This window comes from Drosophila eugracilis, unplaced genomic scaffold, assembly GCF_018153835.1.
Source record: "Drosophila eugracilis isolate 14026-0451.02 unplaced genomic scaffold, ASM1815383v1 contig_1897, whole genome shotgun sequence".
In the NCBI taxonomy this organism is placed as follows: Eukaryota; Metazoa; Arthropoda; class Insecta; order Diptera; family Drosophilidae; genus Drosophila; species Drosophila eugracilis.
Genome location: NW_024572751.1, coordinates 1,997,074 through 2,011,741, shown reverse-complemented (window position 1 = coordinate 2,011,741; position 14,668 = coordinate 1,997,074). Strand labels below are relative to the sequence as shown.

General features: G+C 43.9%; 1 protein-coding gene across 1 annotated transcript; it reads left to right on the top strand.

The window, feature by feature from the left end:
- Window positions 1-164: 164 nt before the first annotated feature.
- Window positions 165-7,056, top strand: LOC108115405 (glutaredoxin domain-containing cysteine-rich protein CG31559). Its single transcript, XM_017226843.2, is given in 3 exon segments — window positions 165-1,222; window positions 6,489-6,620; window positions 6,622-7,056. Coding segments are annotated over 3 exon segments (1,362 nt in total). The 5' UTR covers window positions 165-334; the 3' UTR covers window positions 6,964-7,056.
- The last annotated feature ends 7,612 nt before the right edge of the window (window positions 7,057-14,668 follow it).

Sequence of the window (14,668 nt, the reverse complement as noted above, 5' to 3'; positions counted from 1 at the left end):
AAGGTGCAATCTGGCCCGAAAGAAAGCCACCGCGGAGTTGCTGAATCGTGAGAAGAGCGCTGAATGAGTTGGCCCAGAGAGCGGAGAGAGAGCGAAGTAGAGTTGAAGCGATCGCAGCTTTGGCTAACCATCTTGGCCAGAAAAAGTCGGGCCAGTCTAACGACGAGATCTGAAGCATAAAGACATGCGACGTCTCGGGTGCAACGGCCTTCAGAGTCATTGAACGCTTGCATTTTCCTGGGCCAAAACGCAGCTCTTAAATTCGAGTCAGTGCCAGCCGAAAGTCGGTTTACTCTACAAGAAACTTTAGTTAGTTAAATAGTTAATTACCAGTATGGTACTGGCCACGCCCCCTGTGAGTAAGGGCGGAAACGCGGGCGGCTGCTTCATGGATCAGTATCAGCAATACTCGGCCCACTGTGAAACCGCGGACAGTGGCAATGGCAGTGACCTGGAGAGCACTGGTGTGCCCACCAAACCGGATGACAGTGAGGAGAGTGGTCCCTCTTCCCTGGGCAGTGACTCTATGCACGGGAGCAGCACGGAGTACGTGAGGCAGTCGGCATCCCAGCCTAGTGGTCAGCGGCAGCGTCAGAAATCCTTAAGGGTTCTGGGAGCCCTGCTACCGGATAGTCTCCTTAGGGACATAAGAGATCGCAGGGGAACCGAGTACGTGGTGACATTCTCACAGCCAGAAGATGAGGAAAAGAATCAGATCCCAGAGCAGATCCCGGAGAAACCCGGTCCATTCCGCCTGGCTCGCGAATCGCTGAGCGAGGAGAAAATTGAGGAGTTGCGGGCCGCCGTGGAGCGGGCAAACTTTGTGCAAACCGGTGAAGAGACGCTGGACAGCATCGATGCCACCTCGCAATCTCTGCCCGCCAGCAACAACATCAGCGGACACCGCAGCAACATCAACTACAAGTATGCAGACGACCAATACTACAGCTTTCACATTAACGAGCACGAGAACTTCAGCGGCTTCTCGAGAAATGGCGACGAGGCGGACAGTTCAAGGGGAGCGGGATCGGAGGGGAGATCCGAGAGCGGGATCTTAACGGAGCAGCAAGACCTCTTCGCCGGCTATCGGGATGTGCGATGTGGGGCCAGTTCCACTCAGTCCACCATCCGATCCGCCAAGGGAACGGTGCGGGGCGTCAAGAACCGTGTGCGCAATGGAATAGCCACGTTCTTGCAGCTCCAGCAGCAGCCCAATGCCAAGGTGAGTACCGGGTTCATGATGGGATGGGATGGATAATTACGTTGAAATACTGCTCAGGTCCGTCCAGAGGCATTGCCAATCAGTTGCTGACTCCTTTTACCGGTTTTAATAATTAGTGTCTTGAACTTATTTCCATGCAATCGTTGCACATTGCACTTTATTGAGACACAGAAATCGTGCGTTTATAATTTACACCTCGGGTTAACTGCCTAATTTAAATAATTTTGAATGCTTAAGAGGTTGGTAAATTAGCCATTAGCAGTCGAAAAGTATTTCAGATTTTTGATGCATTTATTATTCACAATTATTTAGTAAACAGTTGTAATATATTGCGGCCTAAATATTAATGACTCGATTTAAAAAACTAGAAAGGCAACAATAAAGCACTTTAAAGAAGTCAACCAAAATTAGTTTTAAAGTTGTAGTTAGGGGTCTTAGCATCTTAGTTTAGATTAAACAAATCCGGGAAGCTACAAATTATACCTAATTTTAAAAACATCATGCATTTCGGAATGCTTCACCATACTTTTGACCGCAGCTGTGGTTATGAGTACCGATATGAATATTCAGTTATCGATGGCTAGTCAGTTCCCACGCTGCTGGGCGTCGGCAGAGGCCTCCAGTGGCGTTGAGTCACCTGCCCGCCCAAATTATGCAATTGGCTCGGTACGAGCATCTTGCCAATTGTCTGCATCTCAGTATTTCAGCATTTCAGCAGCTCGGGTGCTCAGCCTTTCAGCTGGCTGAAATGGAGAAAGTGCTGGCCAACAATTGAGGCGGCTGATGTGTGGCTGCGGCTTTTCAATATCTTTCACATTTCGTGTTTCGTATTGCCTGTAATCTAATGAACTGCCAGTGGTGTTCCCCTCGAAGGCCCCTCTGTCCGAGGAACCAGCTGCGCTTTCAGCGTCTTCGCCGGTTTCTTCTTCAATTATAATGGAAACCGTTAAGTGGCTTATTTTGTCTCCGTCGCTGTCGTTTTGTATGCGCTTAGCGCGCGTTTACAACTTGCCCAGATAGCCAGATATCGCCTCGGCAAATTCGGGTTTGTTTCTCGCTTTTCCCAGCTCCAAGTTTATAGTTCCCAGTTCCCAATTCCCACTTGGCAGAGGCATGTGGTCTGGGTGCGGGATTGACACGACTAATCGCAGTTAATGTCGGGCAGTTGGGGATCTGGAAAACAAATAAAAAGAACAGCTAATTCCACGGAGACAACGGGGCTGAGTGGAATTGTCATCGTAAAAGCGGGGTCTGTAATGGTTTCTTTTTCCGAGGCGTGTTCTCGGAACTAGTTTTGCATAAAGCGATCTTAATTAATTCGCTTGATAAATCAATACCTCTTCGTTGATTTATGAGCAGCTTTCTAGTGTTTTAAATCAATATCTTAGCTTGAAAGTCTATCTATTGGCAGTGTCTTTTTTGAAAACTATTGATAAATCGTTGGCCTCTTGATTTAATGTTGATATTTGAAAGAGTGGCATTAAGAATTCCACCTTCGAAGTGTTTTCTAATAAATTAGCAAATGTGTTTATCGAATCATCTGATAAATCTGGGGAATGTCCGTGTGCTGATTTAGGATTGTGATTGAAAAGCTTTCTAGTTTCTAGTAACGTAATATGATCCCAAGACTCCATAAGTTTGCATTGAATAACACGCCAAATCACCAGCACTTATTTATTATTATACTTTGATAGTGATATTTAATGCTGATTTATGATCAAAGGCTTGCGGAGGTTTCTAGCATTTTGGTTACGTCTTCAAAGTCTTTATCAGAAATCAAACAAATTGCTTATTTTCAAGTCGCAAATTATCTGAATTGCCGCCATTAGGAATTCCCCTTCCCAAATCGCAGCTCATATTAGGGTTTCGAAATAGTTGTGATTGATTTCGAGTCTTTCCACACAGCAAACGCCATTTAAGATCGAAAACCTGTCGCCATGTGATGGATTATCGCTCAATCGTTTTTCCGGCTGTTTAAGCGCTTTTCTCCCGTTTTGCCTTTGTCAACCATGACATGAGTAGAAATCTTTTCTGCTCCATATTCAGATACACAGATACATATCTTCTGGATGGGGTATGATACTGTTTTTTATGCTTTTTAACTTTTATTAGTTGGCCCGCTTCGAGATTTCCCTTTATCTAATTTAATGAGCAGATTTTAGATCACATTAATTGTTTTGTTTTGCGTCTCGAGCTGCGACTCTCTTGCTTTTCACTTTCTGAACCTGATGAATTGATGGAATGATAGCTGGCTCGCCGGACTAGAAACAACGGCGGATCAGCACAACTTAAGTGGATGCTAACTGAATAGAAATGCTTTATGGCTTTATAGCGGCTCGCATGCAAATGAGGGTTTTGAGGAGGAGGAAGCATTCAAGAGCCGAGAGCCACAATGAGGAAAGTGAGATGATGCTAATTACAATGCATCCGTCGGAATGCAGAGCACTAAAAATCGAAAGTGAAAAGGCGGACCGGCATTGTTTCATATGGCTCTTTATTATGGCCCTTTTACAGCGCATTGCTGCAAGCCATAATTAAACTGCTCACCGAATTTTCGATGGCCGATTGGCCACAAATTGGAGGTGCAGGCCACAAATCACCAGTTCAGCTCATTTCAGTTGAGTTAAGTCCAGTTCGGTTTGGAAAAGTCACAACTCACTTTGTCACCTTCGAGAAGCATCAGCCATATCTGCTGGCTCGGCATTAGCCTCCATCTCGATGTTGCTGTTGCCCAACTCTTCGATTGCCAATCACTCTACTGCTGGCTCTTGGCCATACAAGTGACCTGCTTTCTCTTTTGTCCACTTATATGTAGCAGTTGCTGCTGAGCCATAGATGTTGCTGTAGTAGATGTTGCTGCTGCTGCTGTTGCTCTCGTTGATGTTGCTGCTGCTGCTGCTGTGACAAAAGTCGCGCTGAGGTCAACCGTGCAAATCACGTGTGGTAATTGTTAATTGCCGCTGTGTTTATGTTTTCGGCAATGCAAATTATCAGCTCGACCTGACATTGAACCACTGACGGATGGCGGTAACCGCCAACACCAGCTCCAGCACCATCACTTGGTGGTTTATTAGCCCGCCTTGGGGCTTTTCTTTTCGCCAGAAGACAATCGTTGGAATTGAATTGGAAAAACAGCTCGACAACGTTCACTTAGAGCTGGAGTTGACTTTCCATTTGACCGCAGCTCGCTTGTTGTTTGTTTGCTTGCCAGCCAGCCAGCCAGCTTGTTTATTGTCGATTTGGTTCGTGCTGCGTGGCTTTGAACTTTTTCCTCAGTTTTGTCGTGAAATATTTTTCTCGCTTTTGTCGTTTATCGTTGACAACGGCACTTGCAGCTGCATCTCTTCGGAATGTTGTCTCCCTGTCTCTATATCGGTATCTCTGCATTTTCCATTTCCATTTCCATTTCCCTGCCTCCGCTAAGCTTATTAATTTTCTGCATTTCCATTGCCATGCAAATTCTCGTCTCACCGGTTCCAAGAGCCTACACGGAGAATATCTAATCAATCGCTAATTTTTATGTAAACATTTCCACACTGCAAGCCTATTTTCCATTTAAGTTTATGCTTTTGGTAATGAAAAGAGTCAGCTTGAGCTGTGTTTTCAATTTAAAACCATCTCAGTTTCGCTTGTGTTTTTAATAGTAGTAATTAAAATCTTACATAATGTCATATTGCATTATAAACTTTTGAAAAACTTAGATCTTTTGGCTTGTTCTTTAAAGCATTTATGTATGTATTTGGTAGTAATTCCACTTTTCATGAACTTTATTTTTTATTTTACGCATTAATAACCTTTTAACTTAATAATGTTTTTATAAAAATCGACGACAATATTACTATTACTTCAGATTTGAATGGAATTTTTCTATGGATGGAACAATAATTATCCATAAAAATCATAAACAAAAGAGAGCCATAAATAAATCAAGAAAATATTTCACCTTTTGTATCACAATCAACACCTTTTCAAAGTGCTATTTAAGATAGATGGCCACCTTTTCTTTTCGTGTACAAAATGCATCTCCACGGTTCATTGATACCAGACTGTGCAGCGCAGGTGGGGGAACCGGGATCAGATCGGATTTGTTCGGTTCGGCTGGTTCATTAGCCAAAGCAGACGCCACCAAAGTTGGCCAACTAACGGAAATGTTAATTGTCAAATGAATTGAGCGATCCCCAGCTGCGAACCGGTTCGGGCTTACAAAATAAGACATCATAAATTGTCGGGAAAGCATTCCAGGTTTCCATTGTGACTCTGGTGGCTGGTGGCAACGTCGATTGCCTAGCAGTTTTCCTATTATTGCTTAATTGTATTGATTAATAGGATTTTGAGTGACATGTAGAGTTGGCTGGTTACGTGACTCCCAGCTCCAAGCTCCGAGCTAATGAACCCAAAGCCTGGTAGAGAGAGAGCTAGAGGTATTCCACCAGCCGCAGATCGAGATGCAATTTCCAACCAGTTTTTATCTCCCGAATTCCAACTCCCCTTGTGTGTTTATCGCCAAGACCTGATTCTAGTTAAAAGTGCTGACTTCACATTTAGGTAACACACAAACAAATCTATTTCCAAATTTTATCATTAACTGTGCTTTAAATATTCCACAAACACCATGATTATCTAAGTTATAAGAACACTATAATGGAAGTTGATCTAAAAGTCAGACAAATGGGAAAACTTAGCTCTTCCCCGTCTGATATTAACAGTGTCTTATAGTTGATTAAAGTACTCGTATATCACATTTAACTCGAAAATAGACTTGTAAAGAAGTTGTTTGGAAGAAAGAATATTTCCTTGCATTGCGTCATAACTTGTATAAATATTTTCTTAACCTGCAATATAAATAAACTAAAATGTTACCTCTTTTTTGTTCCAAGAGGCCGATTTTCTCTATTAACAACAATTTGAAAAAATATGTATTCTCCAAACATCATAAAAGAATTCACATGCATTGATCGACTATTTTTAAAGCAAAGTCAACCGAACAAAATGTTGTTTTTCGAATGCTGAAATCTCTATTGATTCACTGTTACGCCTGCATAGAGGCTTCCGCGTCGCCTTTGTCTGCGGTTGGCCTTCATCCTCAGCCGGTAGAGACCCAATTTGGCATTGCTATTCTTGCCTGACCATGACAGACTTCGAAATCCGCGCTCTGTGGCGAATGGCGCGCCAATTTCCAGTTTTCGGTGGCCTGCTTTTCAGCCACTGCCAAACCAGAACTCGAACTAATCTCTGATCTGTTTTTCCCGTTTCTCTCGCCCCACAGAATTTCAAGGAGAAAGACCTGGGAAAGGTGGTGCTGTACACTACCAGCATGGGCATCATCCGGGAGACCTACACGAAATGTGCCAACGTGAAGCAGATCCTGCGCACCCTGCTGGTGAAGTTCGAAGAGCGCGGATGTCTTCATGAGCGTGGAGTACCAGGCGGAGATGCGTCAGCGGATGCAGAGTGGCCACGTGCGTGTTCCCCAGCTGTACGTCGAGGGTCAGCACATCGGAGACGCCGAGACCGTGGAGCGGCTGAACGAGTCCGGCGAGCTGAGGCAGCTGCTCAAGCCCTACAAGTCCATGGCCAGTACCTTCACCTGCCAGACCTGCGGCGGCTACCGGCTGCTGCCCTGCCCCTCCTGCAACGGATCCAAGAAGTCCGTGCACCGCAACCACTTTACGGCCGAGTTCGTGGCCCTCAAGTGCATGAATTGCGACGAGGTGGGCCTGGTCAAGTGCCACAGCTGTTGAGGAGTCCCAATAGTCCAGTAAGCCCAGTTAGTCTTAGCCACCCAAGTCCAACGTTCGGAATATCCTAGGCCTAAGTAGTAAATAGCTAAAACGTATGAGGGCTTTGTGTTTTCATTTGCGGGAGGGTAAAAAAGGTTACCTATACTTAGAACTAACAAACTTATGCTTAATTATAACTTTTAGATTCCTTAGACAAGGATTTATTTTTGTGTAAAATCAGAAATATTTTTGCCTTCCCTTTAAAATTTCTTTAAAAATTTAATTTGATTTTCTCTGAATTATCATCAAGATTCTTAAAATTAAGCAGTGGGATGGGAAGCTATGGGTTAAATATTTCAATATGAAAATGTTTTTATGGAAACTATTTTGTAGTCATTTCTTATTCTGTTTATAAAAATGACATCTTCTTAACTTTAACATGTTTTATGTATGCCTTTGTAAATTTGTTTTAATATAAGTCTAACAAATGTGAGCCTATAAGTAGGCCATAGCTTAAAACTTAACGAAAGTGGCTTCCACTCTCCTCATATCTTGAAAATTTAAGCCTAGTAAGTACTTATGTGTAAGTCCTTCTAATTATTTTAAGCTACTGAAACAATCATCAACACTAAGCATTCAGCAATAAATATAAAGTCAACTAAGAGGGCACTATGTCTTCATCGGTACTTGTGTGCGCCAGAGGGGGGATAATACATTTTCTAGGTGGTTAAAATATCGGTCGGACCAATGAAACATTTCACCAAGAAATAACCAATATTTGCCTGCAAATAAATAGTTTGCCTGAAGAGCAGAGCATATATTTCAGATGCAATTAAACCAGTTGGCGCTTTAATTTTTCATTAATTTCCAATTGAACCGCAAAGTATGCAAAGCCTAATGCCGATTTTGCGTTCAATTAAATGCTGCCGGCTCCTGAATGTTTGGCGGGGCTTAAAATTAATTTAGATATTTGTTGATTGCATTGCATACTTTTAGGCCTACCATCCACTAGGGCTGCCAACCCACACCGAAGAAGTGCCAGCAGTCGAGCCCAACCTCTGGTGATTATTCCCGTTATGATCGCTCGCCCAAAATGACCTTTATTACCACATCACCCGGACCATTGCTCTCCAGCCTTCTGGGGAAGTGACTTACTGGCCAACTAAAGCAAAGGAGCAGCCAAAACTATGCCACCGCAGAGCTGGCCAAGACAAAGAGTATATATTTCAGGAAATAGTTAAATGTTATACAGGGGCAGGGGCCTATATGCACACGGACCCTGCAGCAATGATTGCTTTCCACTCCGGTCCTCAGCCTCTGGCTCATGCATCTATTCTGCCCAATCTGCACTGCGGGAAATACCTTGGCCCCTAAAACTTTTTATTTTGTATGTATAAACAAGAAGAAAAATCTCTGAATTTTTAAAAATGACTGTATTATATTATATTTTCAGTAGCATTGCTAATTCAGGTGCTAAAGAAAGTCTCAGGTAATCTCTCTTAAACGTAATTTAAAATTAATTATATTAATCAGATTAAGCATTTTGTTGAATTTGTGATTTTTAACAAACTTTATTGTCATTTTTAAAAACCTTTTTAAGTAAGGGTATAATAAAAATCCATTAAAAAGCGTTTTCAAAATCAAAAGATTTACCTAACAAAGTTGTCCGATTATATGTTAATATTTTTTTATTCGTTTTTCTTTTTATAAATGCTGGATTTTATTTTAACTTCTTTTATCCAAGTGTCTCCTCTGACTCGGGGCAATTATGTAAACCGGCTTTTCTCTCTTTGCACCACACCGACCATGCAATTTTCTCGCGCCATTTAATTTTTGTCGGCCTGCTCCTGGTCGAGCTGGGGAAAGCTGGAAAAGCTGAAAGAGCTGTCGGAGAACGGGGAAGGACCGTCTGCGTCCTGGCCTTTCTGCCAGTTAGCCAGCCATTCGGCATTGCCATTTGCTTTTGGTGTCTTTGTTAGTTATTGTTATGGCCCTTTTTAATGTTATTTTCCACTTGGCTCACACTTTTGTTAACATGCCGCCCCCGAACGCACAACGTTGGCAACCCGCTGACCAGCCGAACTGACCGAAGGAAACCCTTTCTTGATGGGAGTGGACATGGTGGGTGTGGGATTGCTGTGTTTCCGCCACCCGAAAGCCCCCGGATCGTTAAATTCACAGGCGGCTACATTGTAATTACCAAGCGGAGCCACCGCCGAGCTGCTGGCCCAAATCCTCGACCAAGGCGGCTTGATTTATGGGCCAACAGCGGCGTCGTCATACGCAATTTTTCATAAACAATTTGGCACAGTAACACGAGCACACACACACTATGTAGGTAGGGATTGGAGATGGAGTCGAGTTGGGCCCCCGAAAATATTAAAATATATATTGTAAATACCGGTAATGCTGACAAACGGTGGCCCCGTCATGTGAGTGCCGACTAGTGGCCAAAGGCAGCGGGATGGCTGTCGATTCGCAGGACTCTGGGTTCGAGTCGGGATCTGCTGTGCCACATTGTGGCAGCTGGTGGCCTGCCAGTTAAGCTGGAGCCGCAACTGAATAATGCACTGAGGAAAATGGATTGTATTTAGGTTAAGCTTGATGGAAGTTTTAAAGATATGTACATAGTGGTTTGCATACAATAAGACACGAAAAGGCAGATCCCTTGAACAGAAAGAGTTCTCGAAATAAATCCCCCTTAAATGTAATATGACCTTAAATATATAAAGTGACACCCAGTTTTCTCAAGTGCATAGAAACACCACGCCGAACAGAACCCGCTCCTGGATGGAGCTGCCTTTGTTAAACTTTATCCGCGGTAATTAGTTTATGCGCGCAATTTCATGTGCAACTTGGTCATTAAATATTTTTTGTGCCTGGCGGGGGCGGTGGTTGTGCATTATTATTTTGCCATATTTTCCGGGGCTTCGGTGGCTGGGGCCCGGGAATACGACGAGTATCTAAAAGCGATACTCTCTCGGCCCGGAGCAGGTGGTCCGGAGCTCTGGCTCACTATAAATTAGTGTGTCAAGCGGATGGCGGCATCGCTCCCAATTGGCGACAAATAAAATTAGCCACACATTATGTTTTGGCAAAAACTTTCAAATTGTTTTGGCTACCGCTCCCGCAGCTCATTACCCTGTTTGTTCGGGCGCCGTTGTTTTATTTCCCAGGCAATCCTGTCCCATTTCTGTACTGCGGCCATGTCCTGCTATGCTCTCCACTGCTCTGCTCCCGGCGAATCGGGTCGAATCGGGATGGCCACAAATCACGGACAGCTACTCAACGGATTATTAAGTGAAAATTATGGCACTCCGAAGACTCATAAAGCATTTACAATGCCTCGACCGGGGCAGCGGCGGTTAGTTACATTTTTTATTGTCACTGGGCTCGGGTGTTGCCGTAACCCATTTGCCATTTGCCATTTGTCTGTCTGCCATAAAACTAGCGTGGCTCACATTACGGGCCAGTCTAAGTCGCAGTCCCAAGATCCGGGCCCAGAAAAATAACAACTTTGTTCGCGAAGCTGAGTGTGTGCATAAGTTTTAATCTGCCTTCGTTACAATCAGCTGGATTCTGCAGTTGCCAGCAGTAAAAAAGTACTTAACCATGTTAGTTTGTAGGGTGAAAGAGGAATACACTTTCTAAACTCAACAAGGAAATTAAATTAAATTAAAAAAATGGTGGAAAATGGGTCAAATTCTTGATGAATATGTCTTAAATTGGCTTAAAATGTTCAATCCCCCAGCCTAGGTTGATGGAAACTGGTTTTTTTTTCTTTTCATGTAGCAACACGTCTTGGGGTAACCAACCCCTCGGCAAAGTCAATAAGCTTTTCCAAAACATTCGCCCAAAAAAGGAAAGTGCATAACAATCCGAGAGTGGCACACTTTGAGCAGTAAATAAAATAAAAAGGCAAAGTGCGGCCAAGAGATAGCAAAAGTAAGCAAAGAATTGATTAAAATTTATGCTCCCCACTCACACGCCCCGACTTTCACACCCGAAGACAGGCGGCACATGTGCTCTATAAAGATATATCTCCCAGACAGCCATCCTCCCATATCGGAATCTCGCTCAGCTCCTTCTGGGATGCAGTGGGGTGCGCTGAACAACATTTTGATTAAATTATTTTAATGGCAAGTGCGAGATATATGGTAAATATATGCGCCGATCTATCGCCGGCTCATCTTGCGCCTCTGGCGCAGCAGCCAATTAATTCAGCTGCGAACTATTAAAGCACACACTGGGCACTCATAAATCGAGGCATGAGTTGGAGCGGAGTTTGCCCGCCACCAGCAGCAAAAACAGAATCAGGACTTGAATCAGTGGGCCGGGGAGCAGGAGGCGCATGAGGCGCAGGAGGCGCCGGAGTATCAGGGCAGAACATCATGAACCAATTCTCCGGAGTGAGCTGCAAATGAATGAATATTTCATAGACGCGATTCCGAATAGATGCAGAGATGCAAAGGCACTGCCGACGCGGTATTAGCTAAGCAAGCAGCTGATGGACGGCTCGGGATTCGCCATGGATTCCAAAGAGTCACTGAACTGGGCGAAAAAAGTGAGGCATATCGGGAAAATCTTTTTCTTGAGACAGGCTAAAGGAAAAGATGTCAAAAACTTCATATTTCTGAAATCTTACTTGAAAATGTATTGATATTTTTTTCCATACCAAGGTTTCTGATTTTCACAGGAAATGGATAATATACTTATATTGCCAGAGGGAACAGAAACTTTTCCATAGTGTATAACCAAACTCTGTTTCTGTTTTGGGCACCTGCCCGCATGGAGCGTCTCAGCAGCATCTCCTTCCCCAGCGCCCGCATGTCGAACGGAGTCCTCCGACTCCTCCGTAAGTCCAGGGACGCTCTGACTGACTGGTAAATATTTATCGAACACGATTCGCTCGTTAGGCGGACGCAGCACACACATCGCCATCGCACATCGAACATCGCCATCGCACATCGGGAGCTGAGTCCCTCATGTCTGCTGCTCTGTTGCTCTGTCTCGCACATTCGTTTTTCACTTTGATTCATTCCAAAGCATTTTTCAATTTCTTTGTGAGAATGCCAGCAGAGGAATACCCTCTCGAAGGGCTCCATTTAGGTGGTCGGTGGATTCGGAGCGCTTTCCTCAGCCTAGAATTCCTCAAGGAAAGGACAGGGGAAGTGGTATTCCCTATTAACTGGCCCAATTTTCCTGCTCAGCGGCTATTGTTATTTTCCGTTTTTCTAGAAAGCAAGAAAGAGAGAGCATACATTTTTGCAACTGGATTTTCCCCCGATTCTTATCTAGGACGGAGTCAAGCGATCTGTGTGCAAATTTCTAGCAGCCTAGTGTGGGTTAGTTTTAAATTTGGGCTTATCCTGTCCGCCTGCTCAATAGGCCGGGCCCAGAAAGAAGCAGTTAATAAAATCCCCTGACACGGAGGCGTTTACATAAGCTTTTAGCAAATAATTGAGTGTGCGTGCCTTTGTTGCCATTGTTGTAGCTGTTTGCACGTGTATCGTGCGATTGGCAAAATTGCCGGGATCCGAAATCCCAAAGGATATCGGGCCTGGGTCTCCTTGGGTTATGCTCTCCGTTTCATGTCCACAGCTCCAAATTCAATTGAATTTGCAAAAATTGTTGTTTACATGTCGATTTGCTTGTTTGATTTATGCAAAAAGAGGGTGTGCGTATGAGTGTGTGTAGGAGGGACGCACACTAATACTTTTGATGATGTGAGCCTGGAGATTTGGCCAAAACAATCTTGGCCCGAAATTAGAGGAACGGCCTGGTCAGCGGTGGGCAGTTTTGGGCATTAAACGAAATTAGCTGCCAATGGGCGAATGGCAGATTGCATCTGGGATGTGGGCGTGGCATGTGGGACTTAATAGACCTGAGACCCAAACCTTTTGTTAGTTGCCCGGGGATATACAAACATACATATATATACAGCGATTTCAATCTTGTTTGATAAATTTTCTATTTACATACGATTTGGCTGGCTATTTCTCCTCTTATTTTCCACTTGGCATGGCCATCACGTATACGCATTACGCATACGCCGCGTTATCCAAAGGACTAAGAGCTTCGCAGCTCCACCGCTTGGCCGCTAAGTGCAGTCCTGGCACTCCGAATTCCATCAACGTCAGCCCACATAATGACCTGACCAACACAACTCCGGATCCGGATACGGATGAGAGGAGCGGAGAGGAGAGCAGAGGAGAGGAGAGGAGAGGATAGGAGAGGAGAGCCCTACAATGCAATACTCGAGGAGAAGAAAAATTTGTCTTCCCAACAAGTTGCAGTCAAGTTTGCCGGCGAGCTGGGGCGGATAAACATTTTTCAGCAGCAATAAATAATAACGCAGGATGGCGCAGAGGAGGACGAAGTGAAGGGGCTGTTGCGGGGCAGAAATATTAATAATAAAAGCACACAACAGCAGTGCGCATAAAGGGACAATGGATGCGAGCTGGACAGAATCTGGGCAGCCAACAAGAAAAGTGCATCCACGAATAAAATCAAAGCCATCAACTGCAATTGCGGCATGGAAAAGCATGGAGGAGCAGCAAGGAGGAGCACGGAGGAGCAAGCCGGATTGAATGGTTATTGGAAGTGCTCGGTGGGGATGCTGAAAATAAAACTTTTGCGCTTCCCTCACGGCCATAAAACTATTACGCAAGATGCATAAAGACTTTGTCAAGTGGAAAAATATGAAAAAGTTTTACATTTCTATGCAAAAGGCACGGACGTAGATTGCTTCCCCAACTCGGTAGATATATATATCTAAATATATAGCAGAGAGCTCCATATGCGGTCGTGTTATCAGCTGCATGCTGTGTGCCGAAATTGACTAACTTTCTGATCCGCACTAATTGCCCCAAAGAGGCCATTAAATTTGGGCTTATTAGATGGCACATCAATATGGGGCGCAGCGTTATTAAATTACAGTTAATAAAAACCTTTAATGGCCGATTTAAAGATTACAGCTATTCCGAAGGCCAAGACGAAGACGAAGGCAAACAATGTGGCAAGTCACCAGGCACACTTTCAATTTTCGGAAAACACATAAAACTTGATTATCTTGATTAAATTGCAAATCAAAAACATGTTTCAAGGATTACTTGTGTGGCACACAAACACACACGAGCACTGTATCTATATACAGTGAGAGCTTATCAAACCACACACACAAACACCAGCACACATCAAGGATATTTGTATACACATGGCTACAATGTGAGGATATAAATAATAATTGTAAACTGCAGACAAGACCGTGTGGGTGTGCCCATGTTAATCTGTTAACAAGGAGCTTAGATCGATTTCATTTCAAAAGTGTTTATATCAATTTAAAGTAATTACAAGCAGCCGCAAACACAAAGCAAATCGCCAGATATACGAAAGTCACTCGAACATGGTCCTGCGTAATGCGAATATTACGAAAACTGATTATGGCCACGCTCCAAGGACTCCCTTAGCTGGTGAAGAGTTGAAAGGCGAACAGCTCTAGTGGCTTCCCTAGGCATCCTTTCAGTTGGCAGGAAAACTCGGTTGACAAGTGTGTTGACAAACGCTGCATTTGGAATTTGGATTGTTTGGATTGCCAGAAGTTGCCTTTCGCAATTAATATGATTATTGATTTGGTGCGACAAGAGCTGGCTGGGATTCGCTTGTGGGTGTTGATTAATGTCAATCAACTGATTAGTTGCATCCCAACTAATTGAATTAAGGTCCT